General features: G+C 40.8%; 1 protein-coding gene across 2 annotated transcripts in view; it reads left to right on the top strand.

The window, feature by feature from the left end:
* The window catches only part of IKZF3 (IKAROS family zinc finger 3), a 96766-nt gene that overhangs the window by 63959 nt on the left and 19308 nt on the right, over positions 1–13499 (top strand). Inside the window, exons 1-4 of one of the 2 annotated variants that reach the window (XM_023204247.2) lie at positions 3935–4257; positions 4464–4724; positions 5805–5972; positions 8835–8951. In XM_023204247.2, coding sequence (XP_023060015.1) covers positions 4254–4257; positions 4464–4724; positions 5805–5972; positions 8835–8951 — 550 coding nt within the window. In that variant the 5' untranslated portion in view covers positions 3935–4253. Of the gene's footprint in view, positions 1–3934; positions 4258–4463; positions 4725–5804; positions 5973–8834; positions 8952–13499 lie in introns of those variants that run through there. The other variant, XM_023204245.1, reaches the window with a different exon arrangement.

Below are 13499 nucleotides of genomic sequence, written 5' to 3'. Positions count from 1 at the left end.
AAAGAAATAGGAAAGCAGAAGAACAAGAACAAGGAATGGTGAGAGGTCAGTAGTGTTGATGACTACAAAGAAGTTGGGGAGAGTGGCATACAAAAAGGCATTGAATCTAGGAATCAGAAGACTATGGTTGGTGATATTCAATGGAGCAGATTCAGTGAATTGTGGAGGCAGAAGCCATATTATGGAGAATTCTGAAGCCTTTTTGAGGCTGTAGAGGCAGTAAGCATAGCTTACCTGTGTCTTTTTTCTTTTTCTGAGACCGAGTCTTGCTCTGTCGCCCAGGCTGGAGTGCAATGGTGCAATCTTGGCTCACTGCAACCTCCGTCTCCCAGGTTCAAGTGATTCTCCTGCCTCAGCCTCCCAAGTAGCTGGGACTATAGGCGTGCACCACCATGCCCAGCTAATTTTTTGTATTTTCAGTAGAGATGGGGTTTCACCGTGTTGGCCAGGATAGTCTCAATCTCCCGACCTCGTGATCCGCCCACCTCGGCCTCCCAGAGTGCTGGGATTACAGGTGTGAGCCACTGCGCCTAGCCCACCTGTGTCTTAAATCTGTCTAGAAAGGATTGTTGAGGCCAGGCGCGGTGGCTCACGCCTGTAATCCCAGCACTTTGGGAGGCCAAGGTGGGTGGATCATGAGGTTAGGGGTTCAAGACCAGCCTGGTCAAGATGGTGAAACCCTGTCTCTACTAAAAAAAAAAAAAAAAAAATAGCCAGGCATGGTGGTGGGCACCTGTAATCCCAGCTACTCAGGAGCCTGAGGCAGGAGAATCGCTTGAACCTGGGAGGCAGAGCTTGCAGTGAGCCGAGATCGTACCACTGCACTCCAGCCTGGGCGACAGAGTGAGACTCTGTCTCAAAAAAAAAAAAGAAAGGAATGTTGAGAGAGGATGAATTTAGGTATGATGTGATGAAAGGTGAAACCAAATTGCAGAAGGAAAGGAAAAGAGGAGTTGGCACCTTGAGAGCCTGAAGACATAGAGTTGATAGATCTTGGAGATCGATTTGATGTGGAGACTGAAAGAGAAAAGGTTCCACAGTTTCACGACTTGGAGACTGGAAGAAGGGTGATGCCATTTGTCAACAAAAATAAGTCATAAATTAGAAGCAAGTTTGGGTTCAATGATGACAAGTTTGACTTTAGACACATTCATTAGTGTTTTCTAATAGAATTTTCTAAGTAGAACACCCCTTTTCTCTGCTCCAATAAGTCTTTCAGGGAATGGGATGAATCCCTTCATTAGAGCAGGCTTGTGCCTTTCCTGGTTTTGGTGGACTGTATTTGGAAGCTAAGTGCTAAGCCTAATATCTTTCAGGAATCTCATTCATACCTTAGATTTTAATTTATTTTATTTTATCTTTTTTGAGCTGGCGTCTGGCTGTGTCGCCCAGGCTGGAGTGCAGTGGTGCAGTATCGGGTCACTGCAACCTCCACCTCCCAGGTTGAAGCAATTCTCCTGCCTCAGCCTCCCCAGTAGCTAGGAGTCACCATGCCCAGCTAATTTTTTGTTTTAGTGGAGACGGGGTTTCGCCCTGTTGACCAGGCTGGTCTCAAACTCCTGACCTCAAGTGATCCACCTGCCTTGGCTTCCCAAAGTGCTAGGATTACAGGCGAGAGCCACCATGCCTGGCCAACAATTTATTATGACTTACCTTGAGAAGGTAACAGAGTTGAATATTAGAATAAATTAGAATCTGGTTGGGCACGGTGGCTCAGGCCTGTAATCCCAGCACTTTGGGAGGCCGAGGCGGGTGGATCAGTTGAGGTCAGGAGTTCGAGACCAGCCTGGCCAACATGGCGAAACCCGGTCTCCACTAAAAATGCAAAAATCAGCTGGGCATGGTGGCACGTGCCTGTAACTTGGGTGGTTGAGGCAGGAGAATCACTTGAACCTGGGAAGCAGAGATTGCAGTGAGCCGATCGTGCCACTGCACTCCAGCCTGGGCAATGGAGCAAGACTATGTCTCAAAAAATAAAATAGAATAAAATAAAAATAAATTACTAATCTCCAGTAACCAAGCAGAGAGGTCATCGAAGTCATTCATCTAAAACTGGTAAGACTCCAGAGGCAAACCAGCAACTATATAAGCCCAGAGGACTTCTCTAATACCCTGTCCCTGTGTCCTTATATCCCTGGGTCTCAAATACTGTCTTCCTTGCTCTACAGCTGACTCCTAAAGGACTAAAGCTAAGATCTGCTCTTGAGCCAGGATGGTATAGTATTGAGTTCCAGGTCAGACCAACTAAAGCCAAAATCCTGAGGGAAAGGAGCAGCTCTCTTATGTCCTCTGTTTTCAGAAAGACCCAACACATTGATCTTACTACATTTTAAAGTTCAGTGACCATGGAGTGTGGCCTGAGTCTGGTCATGTTCACATTTTCTAACCAAAATGGAAAGAATCCTTTTCTGCTGGCCTTTTCTATCTGCTGTTTTTGGTTTTCAGTAGCTGAAATTTTCCGTTGAGGTTCTTTTAAACGCCTACATGCAAACTGAAGCGCACTCAAGCTTTGGTGGGATATTACCCGCAGCTGGAGTGATGGAGGAAGGGAGGCGGGTACAAGCCTCAGGTGCATCCTTCTCTTAAAAAAAATTAAAAAAAAAAAACACTTAAGCAAACAAATTCCATTTGAAAGCAGGGAAGACCTATCCAGAGAAAGAAGGAAGTGAACCTCTTTCCAAGTAGGAAACAGATATCATTTCTTGTATAACCCAGATCCATAGGGTGGGCAAATTTGAAACATGTTGGACTTATCCTACAGTCCTACTTCTTTGATAGTCAAAGAGTGAAACGTTGTGAACCATGAACTGTGGTAGGAAGCAGTGGAACGGTGTGGCAGCCCTGGCTCCTCTGATGGTGGTTAGGCCCTGTCTTGCTCTATTAAGCAAACACAGTTAATATAGATGAAAGGTAACCTTGATAGAAGTGAAAATTGAAACTTGGGTTCAAGGTAGCAAGCCAGGCACAGCTGCAGTTGTACTTCCTCCTGTGTGGCAAGAGGAGCAACACTTACTGATGTTTTTTGGAAGGGATGTAGTTTTTAAAAACATCTTTTTTTCAGAGTGTTTTGGGTTTTAACATTTACACCATTGATGGGAGGGTGTTGAATATAGTTGGTAAGAATCCACTTAGCCTTATATGTCTAGTGCGTGAGGTCAAATCCAAGTAATTCATAGTCCAAGGTTAGGTTTTGCATTCTAATCACACCTCTGCCAGTAACTGGACATGTAACCTTCGACGAATGACTGAAAACGTCTCTGCTCCCAGATTTCCTCATCTGAGAAACAAGAGGGTTGGATTAGATGACCTTTAAATTCCCTTCCAGCCCTCACTCCATTGATTTGTGACTCCTCATGGGGAGGTACAACTTTCGATTTCTAAGGACCAATGTTTGAAAAAGTAAGCATTTATGTAGCATATTTTATATATGACAACTCCCTTACAAATGTTTATTATTCTTACATCAGGCAAATTTTTAGGTTTTACTAGTGTCAGTGCAAGTACATAAATTTGCTTCTTTATTATGTTCTTCATATTTTTCCCACGTTCTTCATATGTTCTTAGACTCTTCATGAAGAGTATGATAGCTGTTCTTTTAAATTTCATTTATTTACATTGCAGCTCTTAAGACAGTACTTGGTCAGCCAACTCACTTGAGCCAGTCCCTCCTCTCCTATCCAGTCCTATCACACAATCCTTGAGTCCTTGAGTTTAGTCCTCCCTAACTTGGGACCTACGGGTCCTTCCCCTTATTTAGATTGAGCCCCATTTACCTGTGTCAGTGAAAGTAACTCCTTAGGTTATATGAAAGAATAACTTTTCTTTTTGTCTTTCTCAACACTATTTCATTAGTACTGACAGCTTCCTCTACAGTCAGTGTTGTGCCTTTATCAGCTCCAAGAGAGACAGAGATAAGATGTGTTTTAGCAATTCATATACGTGGAAGGGGAAGAGGCAAAGCGTGGCTTAAAATTAGAAAACCTATGTTAACTATTCAACTCTTAATCTGAATGGCTTACATTGCATGCATTTGAAGGATTCAAACAATATTTTCTCCTTGAAACCTAAGAGTACATCACCTTGCCTTTTTAACTGCAGCCACCAAAAACAGTACTAGATCTGAGAACCCTTCCTCTCCCCTAGTACTGGAGAAGAGTTGCTCAATATTTGTTTCGTGGCCACTTTGAGCAAACTTAGCTAAAATCTATTATCTGTAATTTTCTGGATAGCCTAAAACACTATCGTCTGTTTTTATGTGTAAGTATGTGTGTTTTCCTCTGACTGTGTTTCTGAATTTAAATAACATGCGGTCATGCTAATGGTGCCTTCTTGTTTTGTAGAGGTACAGTGTTTTGTTAGCTTCATTTGGTATTTAATTGTCAGTTGTGGGTCTCTGCTGTTTGAGCTGCTTTGATAGCTTCAAGTACAGTCATTGTTCATTTCTTGCATTTTCTTCCCTGCAGATGATTCAATGAAAGTGAAAGATGAATACAGTGAAAGAGATGAGAATGTTTTAAAGCCAGAGCCCATGGGAAATGCAGAAGAGCCTGAAATCCCTTACAGCTATTCAAGAGAATATAATGAATATGAAAACATTAAGTTGGAGAGACATGTTGTCTCATTTGATAGTAGCAGGCCAACCAGTGGAAAGATGAACTGTGATGTGTGTGGATTATCCTGCATCAGCTTCAATGTCTTAATGGTTCATAAGCGAAGCCATACTGGTAAATAGTCTGCTTTTTTCATTCTTCTGAAAACTATCCTAATGCAGCCATGTGAGAAATGAAGTGGTGGAATTTGGAACTTTTGGTTACTTTCATTGATTTTTGCTATAATGCTGATATGTCTCTCTCTCTGCATTGCCATTTACTCAGTGCTTTTTATTCCTGCCTCACCATGCATCCGGCAAACATATTGCAAATGCTATGAATAAAAAAACACTGTAGAGAGCACAGTGTTCTAGGTCAGCCAAATACTTTTTCTTCAGTTTCTAAGTAGGAGTTGAATTGTGTGATTTGCTTCTTAGCCATCTTTCATATATTTTTTGCATAACATTTTTAATAAGAGCAAATCTTCTTATTGTATTGGGTTCAAATTTGGTAAATGAAAGGACATAGTTTTTATTTCCAGTTTAAAATAATGTATCTTCAGACAATAAACAGGCAGTCTATAGAAATGCATACAAACACAACCACTGCACTTGAGCCAGTCGATTCCATTCCGCATCTCATATGAAGACTTTAAAAAGGAGAATTTCTAGCCCTCAGCACCTTGTAAGGACTGTAGTTTCTGGCTCTTTTTTCGAAAGAGATTAAATTTAAAAGAAATACTAAAAAATTAGCCAGGCATGATGGCAAACAGTTGTAGTCCCAGCTATTCTAAAGGCTGAGGTAACAGGCTCACTTGAACCCAGGAGGTCAAGGCTTCAGTGAGCCATGATGGGACCATTGCACTCCAGCCTGAGCAACAGAGCAAGAAGACCCTGTCTCAAAAAAAGAAAAAGAAAAAAGGAATACCAAGTAGTATAAAAACTTAGATCTAGAAAGCACTTCTAGAGCTACTCTTGTTTCTTTGCTCTGATTCAATATGATACCTAAAATAGCCTTGCTAGTGGGTGCTTTTTCTCTTCTAAAGAGGAGATTTCATAAGTAAGTCTTAGGCTTGCCTTGAAATGCAGCTCCAAACTGATCTCAATGTGAACAGTAACTGTCTAAAAGATGAGCTTTTGCCCTAGGCATCTAATCTGTGCATATGTTTCTCCACTTGCCTGTGATCAGAAATCTCCTTTTTTGTCCTTTTTAAAGGTGAACGCCCATTCCAGTGTAATCAGTGTGGGGCATCTTTTACTCAGAAAGGTAACCTCCTCCGCCACATTAAACTGCACACAGGGGAAAAACCTTTTAAGTGTCACCTCTGCAACTATGCATGCCAAAGAAGAGATGCGCTCACAGGGCATCTTAGGACACATTCTGGTAAGTGAGAGAAATGAGCACTCCATGTCTAGGAACTGCATTCCTCAGAGCCCAATGTGGAAACTAGAAAGAGTTAAGTAGGAAGGTTTCAATCTGTCGTTCTTGTTCTGAAGGGTTACAACAGCAGAGACCTCTAGGGCTAATTACACTGCCATTAAGGCATTAATTGCTCTCCGTCTGCCTCAGTGGAGATGATCATCTCCTCGCCATCCTCGCACCCCTGGAGAACAACACAGTCAGATAGGAAGAGCCCACCCTATAAAAAATGTCTTCTTAATTTTTGTGAGAAAATTATAGCCGTGAGTATTTTCTTCTGGTAAACTTTATTAGATTGTTTTCCTAACACACACACTCTTTCCATTCAAAAGACGAAACAAGCAAATGATGTACAGTTTGTAAATTATGAAAAACTGTAATTTGGATATAAATCATTGTTTGGTGGCTACTTTTTGGCCATTCGGGATAAATTTCTTAAATCCAACTTTCCTCTTGATCGGCCCACTTTTTAAATCAACATGAGGTCTCACTATGTTTCTCAGGCTGGTCTCAAACTTCTGAGCTCGGGCATTCCTCCCACTTTGACCTCCCGAAGTGCTGGGGTTACAGGCATGAGCCACCATGCCCAGCCAGCCTACTTATTTTAAATCTCTAAAAGATGAACAACAGTAAGAATTTGGAAAAAGCTATGTGCTGTCTTGATGTTTTTACTCTTTATTTTGACCAAGATAATGCTTTTTTTTTTTTTTTTTTTCAAGATTTAGAATTTCCTTCCTAGAAAAATGACTGAGTTTATTTTCAAATTTGGGACCTCATGTTCTTGATGTTATCTGGCAAAATTTAATTGGAAGAAAAGGTTTCTTTTCATGTCAGTTCACATCTACTGCTTTGATTAAAACCTAGCCCCAAACTCAAAACTTGTTATAATTCAGCCACTAGGATTAAAGAAGTCAGCCCCAACAAAACCCACCATGAGAGATCATAACTGGCAAATGAAGGGTTTCTCTCTTTTACAACTCATTTTTCAAAGTAATGAATTAAGGATGAGTTTGGTTCGAAAAAATTAGAATAGTTCTCTACTGTTGCCTTTTTCAAGTAAGAAACAATAGTAGGCTTTTTAAAGACAGATTCCAGAGAACCCAATTTATGCAGAAACGTAACATTTTTAGCCCTAGCAAACCTGCATTTGTTTTAATTTAGGATTCCATAAGGATCTTTTAGTGCTTTAAATCCCAAAGCCTCTGTTTTAAACAGAGCAAGAGGAGTTAGAAAATAAAAATTTTAGCCCCTAAAACTGACAAATGCATTGAGTATATTTTATCAACAATCAGAAAGACCAGGCTTGCACAGATAGTTGAAGTTATTACTTACATATTTCAAGCAATAAAGCATTTGGGGAGTTGGCAGAATAAAGATTGCATGAATTGTATGGATGAAAGTTTTCCTTCATCTTAGACATTTAGATGAAGTCATTTTTACAATTCATTTTTCTTTCTTTTCTTTTCTTTTCTTTTTCCTTGAGACAGTCTTGCTCTGTTGCCCAGGGTGGAGTGCAGTGGTGTGATCTTGGCTCACTGCAACCTCTGCCTCCCAGGTTCAAGCAATTCTCCTGCCTCAGCCTCCCTAGTAGCTGGGATTATATATGCCTACCACGACGCCCAGCTAATTTTGTTTGTTTCTTTGTTTGTTTGAGACAGAGTCTCGCTCTGTCACCCAGGCTGGAATGCAGTGGCGTGATCTCAGCTCACTGCAACCTCCGCCTCCCAGGTTCAAGTGATTCTTCTGCCTCAGCCTCCTGAGTGGCTGGGACTACAGGTGCGCGCCATCATGCCTGGCTAAGTTTTGTATTTTTAGAAGAGATGGGGATTCGCCACATTGGCCAGGTTGGTCTCAAACTCCTGACCTCGCCATCCGCCTGCCTTGGCCTCCAAAAGTGCTGGGATTACAGGCATGAGCCACTGTGCCTGGCTAATTTTTGTATTTGTAGAAGAGATGGGGTTTTGCCATGTTGGGCAGGCTGGTCTCGAACCCCTGACCTTAGGTGATCCACCCACTTTGGCCTCCCAAAGTGCTGGGATGACAGGTGTGAGCCACTGCGCCTGGCCTATTTTTATTTCTATTATTCAAAAATATCCTGGCTGGGTGCAATGGCTCACACCTGTAATCCTCTCACTTTGGGAGACCAGAGTGGCCTTTGGGAGGCCAAGACTTCACCTGAGCCTGTGAAGTTGGGTCTGTCGCGAGCTGTGATTGAGCCACTGCACCCCAGCCTGGGTGATGGAGTAAGACCTTGTCTCAAAAACAAAAAACCAAAAAAATCCTTAATTAGCTCAGTTTTTATTGTTTTAGCCTAGGCTTTGCTATAGCCACGTGGCAAGGATGAACTAAATTTATCCAAATATGTCAATGTTATGAAAAGGCCATCAGTTTCTCTAACTCCCACAAACTACAGCAATCTCTACTTACAGCCAGATGGATGTCCAAACTAAGGAATCCTGTCCTGTTTCATTGCTTATACCACATCAACCTCCTTGAAGAATAAAAGGGCCCTATTTTTTTTTTTCCCAAAGAAAACAAGATTTGACCTGGAGCCAAAACACTATGCTAAATAGTAATCACTAAATCCAAATTCTTCCATTTGTGATAGGAGGCGACCCTTTCAAAGAACACTCTGACATAATGATTAATCATAGACCATAACCTTATTTAAGCTTACCAAATTTAAAATATAGATTCAAAAGTATCCAAATACTCTGGCTTCACTCAGCAGTCTCATTTCTAGTGAACAGTTGTCACAGAGCCCCAATACCTGACCTGTATGGAACCCCTGAGGGTCACTGAGTGTGCCTTATGTTCTCCTTCTAGTGGAGAAACCCTACAAATGTGAGTTTTGTGGAAGGAGTTACAAGCAGAGAAGTTCCCTTGAGGAGCACAAGGAGCGCTGCCGTACATTTCTTCAGAGCACTGACCCGGGAGACACTGGTGAGTTCACGCAACACACATTTAGCGAGCATCTGCTGTCCTAGGTGGTGAGATACAGTAGTAAGTAAAAAGACTCATGGAATTTATATTTTACTGGGGGCAGACAGATTATAAAGAAAGTAAATGAGCAAACTGTAAGTTGAGAGATTAGAGGCTGGTAAGTGCTGTTGAGAAAAATGAAGCAGTTACTGAGGAGCGAGGGTGAGAATCAGGGTAGGCTTTGATGAGGTGACATTTTAACAGGCTTCTCAACAGGGTGAGCGAGCCCTGTAGGTAACTAGGGAACAGCAAGAGCAAAGGCCCTGGGGCACAAATTTGAAGAAGTGTACATAGTCCTGTGTGTGCGAGTAATGGGACCTGAAGCCAGAGAGGAAATGGGAAACCAGATCTTATCAGGCCTTGCAGGCTATTGTAAAGGCTTTGGCTTTTACTCTGAGTGAAATTGAAAATCTTTAGAGGGTTTTGTACAAAGAAGTGACATCATTGGCCTTCCTATTTGAAAGAATCACTCTACTTGCTTTTGAGAAGAGATTGTATTTGGGGCAAGGTTGAAAATTGGGGGATCCAGTTAGGAGGCCATTGCAATAATTCAAGCAAGAAAAAATTATGTGTTGTTAGTGGTAGAGGTGGTGAGAAGTATTCTAATTCTCTGTATATTTAAAGGTAGAGTCAACAAGATTTCCTAACAGATTGATAAAGAACGGAGTTGTCAAAAAATGGCAAAAATTGAGGGTAGAGGAGGTTAGGGAGTGTCTAGGGAAGACTCAATTAAAACTACAAGGATTTTCTTTGCACAGGGCCCAATTTATATCCTTGTCTACTCATATGATTTATTGTGATGCTTCTATTTGGCTTTGGGGATTGCTTGTTTTATTCAGTGATTTGAATTAGATGCCTACTGGCAATTGGTTCAAACACTAGATGTTCTTCTATATCTCAATTGTGGTTTTATTTCCTTTTCATTCTTTAGTTGAAACAGCCTGAAACTTTTTTGTGTCACATCTCTGCAGCTGTCTTTTGTCCCATTGAGTTGGCTGTCAGCCTGGTTCTGCAGCTTGGGTTGTCTGACATTTTTATTTGGTAACTTGAACCAATTGCTTATTTAGAATAGGTACAAACCCTCATGGGATTTAGTGTTGGACAGCAATTGTTGCAGTTGAGTAGTTTGAATAGCCTAAAACAGAAATATTACAAAAATATCAAAGAAATAACGTGAAACTCAGGAAAAATGGGGTAGAAATGACTACTTAAACTGCCCTCATTTTGAGTAAGAGGAAACTTTTGTTTTAGATAAAACCTATTGTATAATGTTAGGAGCTGGCCAACTGAATTCTGTTGGCTTGCAGTGCTTCTGCTTTTTATCCTAATGGCATCTTTGGTTTTATCAAGGAGTCGGATTTCTAACATGATAAAGGAAATCCAACTTATTTGGATAAAGCTTATCCAAATAAAAAGAAATGTTTACTCCCTTACAAAAAACAAACAGGTCAGACACAGAGGCACACACTTGTAGTCCTAGCTACTAAGGAGGCTGAGGCAAGAGGATTGTAGGAGCTCAAGCCCAGCCTGGGCAACAAAGCAAGACACCATCTCTAAAAATAATAATAAAATAAAAAGAAAAACCTAATATTTGGGTTTTGACATCTTCTTCTCTTTGTTTTGTTTTGCTTTTATCTGAGTCTGCTTGCTAGGAAAGGTTTCGACATCTTAAGTGACATGCTTCATGGCAGTCAGGCAGTACTTGCTCAAGGACGGAACGTAGGCATCTCTACTTGCAGTTCTGTATTTCAGACAATAGGCAAAGATTCTACTGTAAGAGATTCCCAAGCTATGAAAATCTATCATATTCCAAGTAGAATCACTAATATTTAAAGCTAGAATGAAAGAGAGCATCTGACCCTAATTCTTCATTTTAGAGATGACAAGACTGAGACTCACCCAAAATTCAGTGACCTACTTAAAATTCACCAGAACTTTAGTTGTTTTTGTGATTAGTCATATTTTTTAATTTTCAAAAATTTGAGATATAACTCACATACTATAAAATTTACCTTTTTAAAGTGCACATTTCAATAATTTTAGTATATTCACAAAGTTGTACAACCATCACCACTATCTAATTTCAGAACATTATCACCATCCGCAAAAGCAGTGCTGTGCCCATTAGCAGTCACTCCGTATTCCCCCTTCCTCTAGCTCCTGGCAGTCACCAATCTACTCTCTGTCTCTATGGATTTGCCTGTTCCGGACATTTCACATAAATGGAATCATACAATATGTGGCCTTTTGTGTTGGCTTATTTTACTTAGCATAATATTTTTGAGGCATTTATATATGCTGAGGCATTTATCAGTACTTCATTCCTTTTTATGGCTGGATAATATTCCGTTGTTTGGATTTGGCACTTTCCATTTATCCATTCATCAGCTAATGGACATTTGGGTCTTTTACACCTTTTCCACTTTTTGGCTTGATGAGCTATATTTCTTAAAGGTTATATATTATCTGGTTTGCAAAAGAAATATAGTAACACACATACTAATAGGCACACACATATATGCATATATGTGTGTCCTGATTCTCCTGGAAGGACGGGGGAATATCAGAAAACTACACTCTATAAAGAGTAAGTTCAAAATTACTGATTTTGAAGTAAGGTCACCACCTTACTTCCCATTCTCACAACCTTTTTTAGGAATTTCAAATAAGGAAAAGTATCAAAAGTAATATTTTGGCTATTCTCAGTGATATTAGGTGATTCAGGAAATGCTGAAATACAGAGGTTGAGTTAATTTGCATTTCATAGGGTGGTTTGGTGGATGTGTGCACCATACTTTAAGTCTCAGCAAAAACAGATAAAGGGTTAACTAAGTCAGCAAGTTTTGATTTTTTTTTCAAACAAATATGTTGTAATGGTGGTTTCAGGTTATAAATGTGTAAGTTCACAGCTTAATCAAGTTACTGCATCTCAGTTCATACATTATTCTTTTATATTTCAAATAGTTCCTGTAATTTTTCCTGAGGCCAAAATTTACAGAATATTTAATCCAACATAAGCCAATTCTTTAACTATTTTGCACCCTTCCATGTATGGTTTCCATTTCTGTTTCCTTCTTAGAATTGGGAGTCCATTGTGGACATGGGGTTCCATTCTGGGCCTGAGCAGTATAGCACATCTTATGCCTCATCCCTCACTTGTAAAGAGATGATGCTTCGTTGCCGTTGTGCCTGCAGCACTCATTCTTCAAGTGCTTATTGTAAATCGAAGTGCAGCGTAGTGTGAGAGCCAAGCCTGTGGACAAACCTGACCTCAAGGGGACGCAGGACTTTCTGGAAGCAAGCAGATGGATAAAAAGGCCTTGGAGTGAAGACCTGCCTGCAAAAAAATGCAGGTATTGGGCAACAGGACTTCTGGCCTTGCTAATCACTTCTTTTATCCAGATAGCACTTGAGTTCTCTATGTGCCAGGCTCCGTATCAAAGCTGTTTGTAAAGATGAGTTAAGGTTAAGCCCCTACACTTTAAGGATTTACAATCCTGGCCGGGCACGGTGGCTCACTCCTGTAATCCTAACACTTTGAGAGGCCGAGGTGGGCAGATCACAAGGTCAAGAGATGGAGACCAGCCTGGCCAATGTGGTGAAATCCTGTCTCTACTAAAAACACAAAAATTAGCTGGTGGTGCTCGCCTATAGTCCTAGCTACTCAGGAGGGAGGCTGAGGCAGAAGAATCGCTTGAATCCGGGAGGTGGAGGTTGCAGTGAGCTGAGATCATGCCACTGTACCCCAGCCTGGCAACAGAGCAAGACTCCGTCTCAAAAAAAAAAAAAAAAAATTAAAATTAAAATTAAAAAAAAAAAAGTCACAAGTGATATTTAGTCCAAGTTTCTACACCAGGCATCACAAGTGACACCATCAAAATACTCCAATTCTGTCTTAATGGAGTATATATGAAAAGAAGGAAAAATACAGAAGACCATGGACTGCATTTTCTCATTAGCTTGATTATTATTTCAGAAAGAGACTAACAGCTGGTATAGAGATTCATTTAGCCTCATTTCACACAAATTATGAATACTTGGAGCAGGAAATATTTTTGTGTAACAATGAGTTCTAGCAATAGTAATATTTTTAAGTAATTGAATAATCACATCTATTTATGAATCTAGGACTCCAAACCTTTCATCTTCGATAGCTCTTCAAGCTAATACAAGCATGAGGGCTTCAGAATAAACTTGCATTTTTACCAATTTAGCAGACCAAAGAAAATGTTTAAAAATTTTTACGTTTGCTTCCCAGCACTTTGGGAGGCCAAGGCGGGCAGATCACAAGGTCAAGAGATCGAGACCATCCTGGCTAACATGGTGAAACCCCATCTCTACTCAACATATAAAAAAAAAATTAGCCGGGCGTGGTGGCGGGCGCCTGTAGTCCCAGCTACTCGGGAGGCTGAGGCAGGAGAAAGGCGTGAATCCGGGAGGCAGAGGTTGCAGTGAGCCAAGATTGCGCCACTGCACTCCAGCCTGGGCCACAGAGCGAGACTCCATCTC

Source organism: Piliocolobus tephrosceles, chromosome 16 (genome assembly GCF_002776525.5).
Source record: "Piliocolobus tephrosceles isolate RC106 chromosome 16, ASM277652v3, whole genome shotgun sequence".
NCBI lineage: Eukaryota > Metazoa > Chordata > Mammalia > Primates > Cercopithecidae > Piliocolobus > Piliocolobus tephrosceles.
This window is presented reverse-complemented; position numbering and strand designations above follow the sequence as displayed.